This window comes from Rhinolophus sinicus, chromosome 5 (assembly GCF_057876585.1).
Source record: "Rhinolophus sinicus isolate RSI-liver-muscle chromosome 5, RSI-T2T, whole genome shotgun sequence".
NCBI classification, from domain to species: Eukaryota; Metazoa; Chordata; class Mammalia; order Chiroptera; family Rhinolophidae; genus Rhinolophus; species Rhinolophus sinicus.
Window position 1 is genome coordinate 30098636 of NC_142505.1, and position 14337 is coordinate 30112972.

At 45.3% G+C, this 14337-nt stretch overlaps 1 protein-coding gene across 2 annotated transcripts in view; it reads right to left on the reverse strand.

Annotated features, from left to right (window-relative positions):
* Positions 1 to 14337, reverse strand: part of GALNT15 (polypeptide N-acetylgalactosaminyltransferase 15) — a 40876-nt gene that overhangs the window by 13208 nt on the left and 13331 nt on the right. The window contains exons 2-4 of one of the 2 annotated variants that reach the window (XM_019725995.3): positions 9251 to 9417; positions 6450 to 6654; positions 739 to 906 (exon numbers count right to left, since the gene is read on the reverse strand). In XM_019725995.3, the coding sequence (XP_019581554.3) occupies positions 739 to 906; positions 6450 to 6654; positions 9251 to 9417 (540 nt within the window). The remainder of the gene's footprint in view (positions 1 to 738; positions 907 to 6449; positions 6655 to 9250; positions 9418 to 14337) is intronic. The other variant, XM_074312811.2, reaches the window with a different exon arrangement.

The window sequence follows — 14337 nt, forward strand, 5'->3', positions numbered from 1 at the left end:
TTCAGATGTGTGAATAGCCTGCAAGGGATCCTAGCCCCCAGCTAGTGCGTGAATTCCAGCCAGTCAAGTCTAGTAAATACAGTCCTGCAGAGGCACCGGACACCATGGAACAGAGACAACCAACCCTGGTGCTTCTTCCCAGAATTCATGACTGACAGAATCCAGGAGCTTCATAAAATGGCTGTTGTTTTATAGCACTAAGTTTGGGTGGTTTGTTCATGCAGCAGAAGATATCTACAGTGTTAACTTTAGTGGTTCAAAACCCAAAAACATGAGAAGCATCTCATAAAATTGGATATATTTTGAGACTTACGGTGTCTTAGCGTTCACCTGGCTGAATCCTGCCTTTTTACGGAAAAGGGACCTGCGGCCTGGTGTGGTAGAGCAGGATCAAGGTCCCAGCTCAGGTTCTGTCACTGTTCCACACTGGGGGGTGTCCACTGCAGGTATCTGGAAGCACTTCACTAGACTCCATTAGTATAACAAATGACAATAATAACACATAGTGGTGTGGCTGGCACTCTTTAGATGTTTTTCATATATTGACTCAGTCAATCTTTACAATAACCCTCTAAGCTAAGTACTATTATTATCCCCAATTTACTAATGAAGAAACTGAGGCACAAATTAAGAAACGTGCTAGGAAACTAGTGGAGCCAGGATTAGCTCTCAGGCAGTCTGGCTGCCAAGTTCATCCGAGGAAGTGAAGGAAAAGCAGGTTCCGGGATGGGGCCTCACCTGATGGGACTGACAGGGGACAGCAGAGTCTTTCTTTCACTCTCCGGCAAAGGCTCCCAGTGGAAATCCAGCTTCCAGTCCAGCACCCCGCGCTGCATGTCCTTGGAGGGGTAATACTGGAACGTCTTCCAGTCAATCACATCTATGACTGGAGACAACACCCGGCTCCTGGAAAGAATTGTAGAATCAAATCAGGGATGCAAACCACCCACTTGCTGGGGACAGAAACATAATTTATACATCTACAGCCCTATATGGCAGCCTCTAGCCACATGTGGCTACTTATTGCGCACCTAAAATAAGGTCTGTTTGAATTTCAGAGGTAGTATCAGTGTAAAATACACACACTAAATTTAGAAAATTGAATATGAAAAACAAAGTCTCACTAATTTTTATGTTGGTCATACATTGAAATGATAGTATTTTGGATATGTTGGGTTTAGTAAAATATATTTAAATTAATTTCATTTCTTTTTATTTTATAATGTGACTACTAGACATGCTTAAATTACATGTGGCTCATGTTATATTTCTGTTGGTGAGCACTATTCTAAAAAATATGATTTTCCCGTAAGAAATCAGGGGCCCATTTCATTAAAGAGCATGTCTGCCCCTTTCTTTCTTTAAAAACTCTGTTGACAGCACTGAGAAACAGGAGAGTGGGGTCCTCAGCTCAGCTCTACCACTGATGAATGGAATGATCTTGAGATAGCTGTTGGACCTCTCTGGGCCTCGGTTTCCTCATTTGTAAAACAGGAGATTGAACTGTTTACCCCCAATGTCTTTCTCCAACGTAATGCTCTAAGACTGTGGTTCTTGACTTCCTTTGTGTCTTTGAAAAACACTCATATGCACATATACACAATATTGCACATAGTTTCTGAGGGCCCATGACTCCTGCTCTATTGGTTCTTGTTTCTCCCTGCATCACAAAACTTGATTGGCTTGAGGGATCAGGATTGCCGAGCTCCGGAAGGGTCCCTGGTGTTAGTGTATCTGTATATGAGCACGTGATGTCTCCAGCAAACCCAAGTCCTGAATTTAGGTTTATTTATTCATTTCCTGGTGCTGATGCTGTTGGCGATTGCATTCTCTCTCTCCATGTCTCTGGCTCTCTTTCACAGCCTGAGCTATGACCTCAGAGACGGTGATGTGGGAAATTGGTACAGGTCAGAAACTTCACCTTTTAAATAAACAGGTAATCATTCCGGGGTAGCAGGAGCTTCTCTCCACCTAGCCAATATCTCAAACACATTTTTTTTCCTTGCCTCTCATGACTTCTAAAATCTTCTAAAATCTGTGCCATGGAATAAGTCAAGCCTGAACTCAGGGGTGGCTGGAAAGTACCACTCTAAAGAAAGTGAGGTTCCTAGAAATAGAAACGCCAGCCACACTGTTTACACTTCCATTGATTTCCATCTCTGTTCCTTCTATCTCGAAAACAGCAGAACTGGCATAAGCCCAGGCCTTACAGAGAGGGCCAGGGTGGTCCTGGGATTCAAGTATCTGCTGTAATCTGTGGCCTTACGTGACTGACTTTGGCATAAGTAGTCGTCGTGGGGTTTATATTTAGAGCAAGGATCTTGATATGCTTTTCTTGCCCTTTTCGCATTGTTCCTTCTGGAAGGTAAGGGGAACTTAATCCCTCTGGTCTCTACTATTTTGGGGCACCCTGCATTGACCTAAGAAAACTGAGAGGCAAGATCAAGGATGAAAGGAGGGCACCCAGCCCCCCTCCCCATTCTCCACTTACTGGGGAATGAACTGAGCAGATGGGATAGATTTGCTATTGGCAAAGCATTTTGTGGAATTTCAGAATCAAGAGCCAGGGAGCTGTGTGGCTGAACTCTGAAGAATCCCATCAAATCTGTGCCATCGTACTAATCATAATAGGACAAGAAAGGAAATTGAATTTCGAGGAGCCACACAATCAATTCATCCTAGACCTCTGAGCTGTGCCCTTTTGACAAAGTGTACATTACTTTTCAACAGAAAATGAGAACTCTAAAATTCATCAAATTTCTGTTTTCGCTCTGTTTTGCTGGAAGCTCAGAGTGATATGTGAAGCTCACTTCTACTAACTGCATTACCCCTGATTTTCAATACCATCTTTTCCTTTGTGAAATCTCCTTTTCCTCCTATTTTAACCAGACACGTAAGTGATTAGGCAGACTCTGTGAGTTCATTTTGGAAACTGATAAAGAATAAAATGTCAATGAAGGAAGTGAAAGATGTTTTCTGTTTTGGTTTTTATTCCCATGCACCATAGAGACTGCTTAACCAGGGCTGGATTGGGGAGTAACTGCAGTCTAGTGACACAAAAACAGTGATTTTAAAAAAAACCCAAACGTTCTTATATTTAGCTTTGGGTTTCTTACTTACAGATGTGTCTGGTGTTCTTGGAATTTACTTAAAGCAAAATAGCAACGCTGCCCTGTTTGACTTGGAAGGAGCTAGGAGTGTCTGCTTACTCCATGATTCTTGTTTGCAAATTGAGTTTTAACTCTCAGGTAGACACAAGATGGATCCCCTCTTAAGTTATTTTAAGCTCCAAGAGGTCAGGCATTTGGATTTCCAAAGACAAACAGAGGCAGCTGAGCTGTCAACAAAGACAGTGGCTTGGCTTCCTCTTGATGTCCCTCTCTTCCGTGATTTAACCATCTTTTGGTCATCCCACACCTCATTCACAGCTTCCTGGGCTCTCTGTTTTCTCTGGGCCCCAGCATTTGGGTTAGGTTTTCAACATCTGAATTCGGGGACGACACAAACATTCAGTCTGTATCAGGTCAAATAATAAACTACCATCCAGATAGTCAAAAGCTCAGTGCTGTTTCAGCCTTACCAGCTAACCCTTTTCCCACAAGAAAGAATAAGCCCGAGTTTATTTCATCCCTCTTTATTTTTCCTGGGCTCGGACATTCTTCCAGGCCTGAAATATGGAAAGTCATTTTGGAAGTTCACTCAAACCCTTGGTGTTTGTAAAAAGTTTCTTATACTGAGAAGCAGAAGTCTCTGAATTCTCTCTTCCCAGAGCTCTCGCTGCTCAGGTATGACCCCAAGACTGGTGCCAGCCCTTCCAGGACTCTGTCCTGCTGAGGGGGTGTGGCGTAGGATGGGGCGAGAGAGTTTTCTTGGGACACCAGACCCAAAGCAGGCTGCTCCCTCTGCTGGGCTGGGAGACATCTTGTGGCCCCTTTGGCTGCTCAACACACACACTCACACGCTCTCACACATACACGCATTCACACACACTCACATGGGATTGTTCAGGCTGTTCTCGATCACTTAACCCCTTCCAGGGCAGAGAGATAGGAGGTGTGCTGCTCCCTGCCCCACCTTGCTTCTTCCCATTGAGCAGGCTGAGCCCTTCAGAACTAGGTGTCTCTACGATAGAGGACCAGACCAGTCTTCAAGGGGAAAACAGCTTGGACAACCCGTTGAGCCATCATCACCCCTAAAGTGAGGCTGCCTTTCAGCCCTTCACCAAGGAATTCATCCCTTTCCTTTAGAAATCTCCATTTTTCTCGAGCCATGACTCTTATTCCTTGGCTTGGGTACTAGACTTGGCAGTGAGCACAGGGCAATTGGCAGCTGTCATGACAGCTACGCTTGACTTTCATCTTTGTTACTTTATGTAGAAGCCAGTCATCCATCACTACCGCCTAAGACTGTCCTAACAACAACCGCTCTGAAAGCAACTCTGTCTGGAGCTGCTAGGTACCGTGATGTGGGCTGTCCACTGCCCAGGCTTAAAGAATGCCTCAAATATCATCGACACTGTAAATCTGTATATTTATTTCTAAATTAGCTGGCAGTTATCATTAAAGGTCTCGTTCTAACAAAATGAATATATTACGACACATTTTCTCAGGAATGGGAGTAAAGAGTCATGAGGCAGGGACTCCTTTTACCAATTCATACCAAGTTGTTCTACGGCTCTCAGTAGACCTGTTCTGTGGGCAGAGGCAGGGAACCAGGGCTACTAACCAGGTCCTGAATTCTCTGATAAGGGTGTTGAGAATGTTATGATTCTTTAAAATAGTTTATTTATGGCGTGTTACACTGTTTACTCACCATTCCCACTCCACCTTTTGAATGAAAACTCTTAAGAATCTTTTCCCTGATTTGGGGGGCAATGGGTCCTCACCCAGTGACAGAACGACTCTTGTTATGAGCCTTAGGGGAAGCTAGGGTCCTTTTTTCTCTCTATTAGAAGCTGTGTCCACAGGCCTGGGAGTTCTGAAACCAGAACAGTCTAGGTTCAGATTTCACCTCTCCTGTGTAAAATGGGCCTAGTCATCAGTTCCCTGCAAGGTTGTTTTAGTGGTGAGAAATGGTATATATAAAGCACCTGGCTCATGGACATTCAATAAAGGGTAGATGTGATTAATAACATCTACATTTTATCCAGGTTAAAAAAAAAATAGAAGAAGAAGCTGTGTCCAATGGCTTCTATGGCTTTGCTTTACATGAGGTGAGGAAATATCTGAGCAAGGTCACTGGAGAAGTAAAGCAAACCTTGAAAGAGGATGCTCTCCCAGGCCACAGGTCACAGAGTGTGCTGTGTGTAGTGAAAAGAGGTGAGAACTTAGACCCGGGCAAGGTAGCTTCTCTTTCAGACCCTTACGTGCGAGGCCATGCAAGCCAAGCCCTGGGGCCCAGAGAACACAGAGGACACAGGAAGCTGTGAATGAGGTGTGGGAGGACATTATGACAGGGCAATTCTGTTTCTGGGTATTTATCCAAAGAAATCCAAAACACTAATTCGAAAAGATACATGCACCCCTATGTTCATTGCAACATTATTTACAATAACCAAGATATGGAAGCAACCTAAGTGTCCATCAGTAGATGACTAGATAAAGAAAGGGTGGTACCCATATACAATGGAATATTACTCGGCCATGAAAGGAATGAAATCTTGCCATTTGTGACAACATAGATGGACCTAGAGGGCATTATGCTAAGTGAAATAAGTCAGACAGAGAAAGAAAAATACCATATGATTTCACTTATATGTGGACTATAAAGAACAAAATAAATGAACAAACAAAAACAGAAACAGACTCATAGATACGGAGGACAAACTGATAATTGTCAGATGGGATGAGGGTCAAGGGGCTGAGTGAAAAAGGTGAAGGGATTAAGAAGTACAGTTGCAAAATAGTCACAGGGATATAAAGTACAGCATAGGGAATATAGAGAACAATATTGTAATAACTATGTACGATGTCAGGTGGGTACTAGGCTTATTGTGGCAATCCTTTCGTAAGTTATTCATATATGTCTAACCACTATGCTGTATACCTGAAACTAGTATAATATTGAATGTTACCTGTAATTGAAAATTTTAAAAATAAAGTAAAATGTCTGACTTTTCACCAAAGGTAGTGATAACCGTGGTAAGGGGTTTCCCTTCCCAGGAGTATTTACAACCTAATAGAAGCTGTTCTCCAGGCCTTAGCTTCTGTATCTATAAAACAAGGTAAATAGACTAGAGGACTCTAACTTCCCTTCCAACTCTACCTCCCTCTGCTTCCTAAAAGTTTCAAACATCTGAGAAACCCTAAGACTATGTCGCTCTCTAATGGTGGAGACTCAGGCACTGTTTTAATTGGGGGGGGGGGGGGATGTTCTACAAGTGGCTGAAGCTGTAGCCTATTTCTCCCACTCCCACCTCTGGCTCCCCAGTCCCCAAGGGGATGAATTACCTGTCACCAGCTATTCTGCTGAGGAGGGGTTCCAGCCAGCCTGGGTGGCACTCGCAGTGAGAGTCCATGAAGACCAGCACATCCCCAGTGGCCCTGGTGGCCCCCAGCATCCGGGCCCTGATGGCCCCCAGCCTCTTGTTGCTCCTGAGCAATTTCACCCCCTCCAGCCTGGCCACGTATTCGCTGAGAGCAGACTTGAGCTGTCCTGGAATCGACAGGGTTGTGGTCAGTGGGGTCACAGATGCCACGCCAGTGAGAGTGCAATGCCCATCACTAGCATCGGCGTCAGCGGTTCTCTCCTGGGAGCTGTGGTGAGCACAACGGCCTAGAATGAGATACATCATGACAGTGCGGTTGTTGTTTCATTAGTTTGGGGTGGGTCAGGATCCTCTCCAGTAACAATCAGGAGGCAGGGAGCCATCAAACCAGGAGAGGAGAGAATTTGCTAACCTTCTCTAAACATAGCAGTGAGGCTGTTGGTGCCCGTCTCAGATGCCCTGGGATGCCTTTACTGCTTTGGTTTGGTTTGCATGTCCCCACGCTGCTGTGGTTTCGCTGCTAACCGCGATTGCATCCTTCCCTGAACATTGGGTATTAGAACTGCCTCTCCAGAATGTGCCCAGTCAGACCAACCGGGGCAGGGGCACAAAATCCCACTCTCTTGCCTCAAGGCAGGACAGAGCCTAAAGTAAAGTTTACACTACAGAGCTTCCATGGGATCAGACTGTGGCCTTCATCTGAAAGCATACATTTTTGTTCTGCTCCTTCGTCTGCCTCTCCTGCTTCCCCCATTCCCATACAAAGTTCCCCGGAGAGTACATCCCCCCAAATCACACGCCCCATCTCAGACTCTGCTTCTAGGGAACCCAACCTAAGACAGTGATCAAGGAAGTCAAAGAAAGAAGGGCCCATGAAATGTGGCGGCTGGTTCCCCAGGGAGGATTTTTTGCAGGGGAACTGTCCTGAGCAGTGGACATAAGGATTCCCAGTCACTTGGCTGTTGCACTTCTCAGTGGTAAAAGGTTGTACCGATAGATTGCTTGGTAATTGTTTTTCTGGAAGCTTGTTAGCTCCAAGTCCATTCCCTAGAGAAGGACGTCTGTTCGTGAAGCTCTTAAAATTTCTGAACTTGGTCTCCAAGAACCAGCCCCTCGGTGACTCCACTGTATTGAGCGTTGTTAGTTGTTTTATTCTCCCCTTCCACCTCACTAACAGAAACCTGATTTTTTTCAGGGCACTCATCTACCATAACTCCCTAGCTGCTAGTAATAGCGTTTTGATCCAACTCTGATAGAAATGCACTGAGTGAGAGGATTCTGGAAAACTACGGTTTCACTGATTTTTTTTCTAAAAGGACAAACTTGTCTGGTTTCTGCCTCTCTGTTTTTTACCCTTTTCCTGCCTGGAATATGGATGTGATGCTCAGAGGCATAGCAGCCTCCTTGTGATTATGAGGCCAACAGCCACACTCCAAGTATGAGTCAGTGGAAAGCAGAAGAAGCTGAGGACATTGCAGGTAGCCCACATCCTCAGGGCCCAGCGCCTTTGCCTCTCTACATGAAAAGAGAAGGGAAGTCTCCCAAGGGATACTGACATAACACAGATCATCAGCTGATGGAGGAGGCAACACAGGTGTGCCATTGGGAGGACACTGCCCCAGCTGAGGGTTGGAGAGTCTCTGGGCATTTTCGCCAGCCAACTCAGCACAGCCCAGGACCTGCTTATTTGCCTAACATACACTCAGATGCATCTCAGCAAACCCATGCACTCCTGAGGCCTCTAGTTAATCTGACTCACACTATGGCCAGGCTGGGCAAATTCTCAACTTTGGGAAAAACCAACAAAAGCACCTGGCAACTCTATCCCATCCTCTGTTATTCCCCTTAGGACAGTACTTGGCAGACCTCACAATGCTCAGCTTCCCTTGCAGCGGTCTGTCTCCCCACAAGGCCAGGAAGGGCTTCTGTAGGCCATTCAGCTGAGCCAGAAATAGAGTCATCAGGCCCCAGCCAAAGATGAGAGCAGTGGTTCTCAAAGTGTGGTCCATGGGCCAGCAGCATCAGCGTCACCTGGGCGCTTGTTAGAAGTGCACATTCCTGAGCCCAAAGCCAGCTCCAGAAACTCTAGGGTTAGGCCCAGCAATCAGTGTTTTAACAAGCTTGTCACGTGATTCTGATGCTTGTCACGTGATTCTAGGTTGAGAACCACCAACCTAGAAGTCAGGCCGGCGTTTTCTCTGTCTCCATCTTCTTTTAGATACCCAGCCATGCAATGGGCTGGTCCCCAGTAGTGAGTTTCCTGTCAGTGGAACTTTGCTGCACTTGGCACGACTCAGCTCTGGTCATTTCTCTTCTCTGGGCCTCAGTTTCCTCATCTGGGAAGTGAGTGGATTAGACTAAACAAGGATGATTTAATGGCTAATACTTGTTAAGTGCATCACCGAGTATCTAGGAGGCAGGGAGTACACACAAAAGGACCACTCCTTGTGATTCTTGAGTATCTTGGGCAGAAGCTGATTGGACTGTGTGGAGATTGGGGCCCAGAGGAGACCTTCATGGGAGTGACCCTTGCTGGAGTGACCCTCGCCTTGCTTGTCTGCTTCACCTTCTCTGTCCTCTTCCCTCACTTCCGTACAGGTTGTCCCAGGGGCCCTTCAGTCAAGACTTACCTGCACCTGCACCCTCATCTGGATGTCTGCTTCTGGGAACCTTTCCTAAACAGGTTCCCAAACCCAGGGTTTTCATGGGACCCTCCCAGGATTCCGTCCCACCCGAGGGAGGCTGGAGGAAGCCCGCAGCCACCTTGCTGGCTGAGGTCGTCCACGAGGATGATCTCCTTCAGGAAAGCCCTGGGCGCTGTGTCCAGGATGCTGTGTACGGTTCTCAGGAGGGTGGACCAGGCCTCGTCATGGAAACAGAGGATGATGCTGGCTGTGGGCAGGTTGTCCTGAGGGTGCTGCTGCAGACACCTACAGGGATGCAAACCAGGAAGCCATGGGGAAGAAAGGCCACAAGAAGTGATCAACATCTTTGCACTCGCTCCCCAGGCCCTGGCTGGGGCAGCTCCAACTACATGATTCTCCTCCCACTTCAACAGCTCTCCCTGGGTTTTGTTAACATTTCCGCATAAAGAGAGCCCATTTCGCCCCCATAGTAATGCTGTCTACTATCTCCTGATCCTCAGCTCCCAAGAGCTTCTTCACAATGTTTAATTCGTGCCTCTCTGGTAGCTGCTGAGAGGCGTTGCTACAATTCTCAGCAGGTGACTGTCCCAATCTGTAACATTCTCATAGAGCTGGTTGGTGTGAGGCCTAAATAGGATGATGTACATAGTAAGTGTCCTATGAACACGAATTGCCATCCGTTTAAGAGCAGGAACACTACTTTCTTCTGGTGAATGCCAACAATATGCCAGACACTGTGCTAGGCCCTTTATACACACTACTGCATGTTCACCCCGTAATAAGTCTGTGAATTACCCATTTTACAGATGAGGAAACTGAGGCTCAGAAGAAGGCAAGACTCATTAAAGACCATATTACTGGTAAGTAGCAGAGCTAGATATTTTCCTTCAAAGCTATCATGTCCTTTCCACTTTGCTGGCTCATGGCTGAATAGATGGGGGTGTATGGCGTTACCTCTGCTGGGAAGCTATCTGGTTCCCCGCTTCTCTCCAGGTGAGTAGGGTGCTCCATATTTGCTTTGCATTGGGTCTGTGGAGAGTTCTGAGTGAGTCCACAGTGGAATGAATTATAACAACCTGATACATGGAATAGGGCGTGGCTCACAGTTGTTCACAAAGGCCCTTTCCTAAAACGCATTTCCAAGGTGCTTCTTTCTAGGTTGCAGCTGTTAAAACCATCTCCCTTCTCAAAGGAGTATTTTCTTTTGAATAGGAATTGTCTCAGGACCCCAAATTTCTAACATCTAAAGGCATCTACGATGGTGGAACTGCAGGCAGAGTGACAAGCAGACTGGCTCTGCCCGAGGGAAACACCATCTGAAATAGTGTCAACTCAGGCTGCTCGTTAACTGAGCTTGGCTGAAATTCTCCTTGGTTGAAACCAAGGCTGAAATTCTCATTGAGCAGGAAACTTGCATGTGACTCTCAGTACAAAATCCTATCGGGGGAGGGGGACATTGACACTAATTATGTGCTTTAAGGTAACAGTAAAGCAGAATTCCTAGACAATTGAAAAACAAAACAACAACAAACAAAAAAAACCACAAGCACATGACCATCTCATTAACTAGCTGTGCCAATTATTTTATTAGTTTATGTATTCATACATTCTTCCTTTCTGCAAAGGATTTGAAGTCACTCACAAAAATATGTACAGTACAATAATGGTAAAATAAAAATGGGGATGAAAAGTCAGGAGTAGGAAAATATTATAAAAGTGTAGAAAGTCAACACTGGGAGAAAGGACATAAATATATAGGCCATAGGCCTTCGGTTTTTCTAGAGTGAATTTTAAATTTGACTCTGAGCTTCCTGGTAGCCAAAGTAAAATGGGAGATTTATTCTGCAACAGAATTGTCACCAACAGAAAAGTTACATACCAGATATTTTAGGGAAAAGAGTGATGCTCTTTCTAATATCTTTTTTTAAAACATAATTTACAATTTTTTAGTTTGAAATAGTTTAGGACTCACAAGAAGTTACAAGAATAGTAGGGAGTTCCTGTGTTATCTTCGCCCAGCTGCGTCCAGTGATAACGTCTTACACAACCATCCGCCATGTTCAACACCAGGAATTGGACATCTTTCAACACTATCAACTCAAAATACAGCCCTTATTTGGATTTCGCCAGTTTTTACATCTAGCAATGATTTTTAAAGGCAATTTCTATGGACTTCAGAAAGAAGTCCCTAAATGGATGACAGTGTCCTTAGAAGCATCCCGAAGACAAATAAAATAATGAACTTTATATGCACTTTTACAACCTGATTTCAAGGCTGTTCAAATAACACGTCCAAAGTGGAACCGGTTCCCTGTAAGGTTTTTCAGGGAGATAATTAAGTCTCCCAGCACATGCTGCAGTCTTTGCTGAGTTCTTTTACCCTCTCTAGCCTCCCCCATATCCTGTAGTCCCCTTTCCCTCTCCCCATGCCCTGGGAAGGGGGAGAGCTTTCCTCCAACAACCCACCAGACTCTGAGAATTTCCACTTTGTCTTTAGAATTGCTCTATAACTGCTCACAAACAGGTTCTAAACTTCCCTTTGTCCTCTTCACTTCCTTTGTGATTGTGTGTGGGTGCAGGCAAATCCGGAGGTCCTAGGACTGGGGCCGTGGGGGGCCATAAAATAAATCTTGCCTCAGTAAACTCAGTGGGTACAAAAAAAACCTAAAACATTACTTGGGCAATTGCCAGGAGGCTGACTGTTTTCCAACTCAGATAGGAGAGGAATTTTGGAACAGAGAGGCCAGCGTATGGAATCTCCGTGGGTGCAATTTTATAGGAACCAAAGTCCGTCACCACAGGACAAAACAAGGCCATGCTTTCCCAAGGGACTGGCCCCTTTCTGTACCCCAATCCAGAGACTGTGGGAACCGGAAACAATACAAGTATGGTGCCTGAGTGTGCGTGTGTGTGTGTGTCCTCGTAATAAGGTGGTCAAAGAGCTTAGACCAGATGTGTTTAGATTTTAATCTTCACCCTGAAGCTTCCTAAGTTTCCTTGGGTAATATATTCAATATTTATAAACCTCAGTTTCCTCACCTGAAAAATAAGGATAATATTTATCTTTTGGGCCTGTTGTGAGAATTGAAGAATAATTATAGGCACCCAATAGGCAGAGGCTATTTTAGAGCATTCTTGGAGAAAGATAAGATGTGATTAGCATGGTCACCATCTTTGTAAAATATAACTATCTTTCAACAACCACTCTACAATACAGCATGAGACACCTCGGAAGTACTTTCAGAGGTTGGGTTTTCCACATCTGCACAATGCCAACAGCGCCCACTTCAAAGCTTTTATAAGGAACAGTTTCTTAACACAGAACCTGGAGCATAGTAGGGACTCCGTCAATGAAAGAGATTCTTAATTGAAATTCTAGCTCTTTAAGATCAAACTTCTCGCACATTCCTCAAAGTCAGGAGCCTGGAGAGCTTTCTGCTCTGCCAAATGGCCAGTGACCCAGGGCAACCTACTTCCTCTCTTTGTCCTCAGGTGTCTGTAGAGGGGCCATCTAGCCTGATGATTCAGGTGGAGGAAACTGGAATTCTGCCACCTCCTAGCTGTGAACAGTGAACATGACCCTGGGCAAGTCGCTTAGCTTCTTGGTGCCTTGGTTTCCTCAGGATGGTAATAATAGCATCCATTTCGTAGGGCTGCTGTGATGATGAAATGGCCTTCATAAAGCCTTGAGAGCAGCGGCTGGCAGAGTAAACACTGTGTAAGTATTTGCTGCCATTATTAAAAGATGCACTGTTACTACAAAGATGGATCCCTAAGGCTCTTCTGGCCATGAAATTCTGCGTTCTTGGCTCTTCGGGGCCCTCCTCAGGTAGGAGAAGGGGAAAGGAGGAGGAAGAAGCAGGAGACAAAGAGTTTTAAAGAGAATTCCATGACTCCGTTCTTCTCCCTCCATCTGTCTTTCACCAGGATTTCCTAAGTTTTAAGAATAAATAGAACTGTGCTCTCTCTTCACAGTGAGAGAGGATGGCTAACAGATAAATAAGCAATGAGTGTGATTGGGATAAATTTAACAGGTTGCTAAGGATTTTGAAGGGCCAAGTGGGTTTTTGAAAGCTATTACAAGGTTAAAGGAGATGCTTCCCTGAGCTGTGGAGGTAGGTGTCCTGGCATCAGCTCAGAAAGGACCCATTACCTGCTCCATAGGAAGAAGCGCACACAGCCTTCAAGACAAATGGGTAGATTTGGGGCATCTCCTTAGGCAACTGCAAAACTGCTGGGAGATGAAAGCTAAAAATAACCATGGAAATAATCTGGTGTTTCAGGGGGAGAATAAGTGTGGGCTCTGAGTGAATCCTGTGGTTTGTGAGAAAGCCCAGTACCCTCAACATGGCTCTGGAGTGAAATGCTAAATATTATAAACACAGATTGGGCAAGGCCTTGTGTCTCAAGCCTGATTGATGTTTTTCAGAGGAGCCAGGGACTGAAGGTTTCCGGTGGGTGGATGGCCGGGAAGGGGAGGCCTGTGGGTGGTGCAAGCTGTGTAGCCCCCAGATACCAGTAGAAGGAACGGGTACCAAATATATATATGTATGAGCTTTGAGGATCCATGGTCACTATCCCAGGGATGGACGTCATCAGCCTGTGGGCGGCACTGAGCTTTGTGAGGATGGGCAAACGGGATGAGCCCTCTCTATGCTGGTGGGTCCAGGTAGTAGCACAGAGTAGAGAAGGGTGTGATATGTGATACCCTGAGAGCAGCCAAACTGCAACTCCATCCACCTTGTTCAAAAACTGTGTCAGCTTAGAGCATCTTAGGAAGAGGCTGTATGTCAAGTGGCTAGAGATCAAGCCTTGGCATTGAGTTCGGAATCCTGGATCTGTCCTTATGTGACTTGGGCAAGCAACATAACCATGTGATTAACCAGCCTTCCTTTCAACCATTTCCAGATTCACAGACCCAGTTACATCTATAGTAATCAGTCCTCATTTTTAGCCATCTTTTCAATTCCAATAAGTCCTTTTTGAACATGCATTTACTTAACTTCAGTTTTCTCATCTGTAAAACGGGTTGTTGGAAGGCTCAAACGAGTCAATACATATAAAGCACTTAGCCCAGTGCCTTGTTCATAGGAAGAGTTCAATAAATGCTAATTATTGTCATTAGTTTTTGCAAGCCTCCCATGTGTCTAAATACCTCTCTGGGCCTCAATTTCTTCACCTATAAAATGAGGATAACAAGTGGAG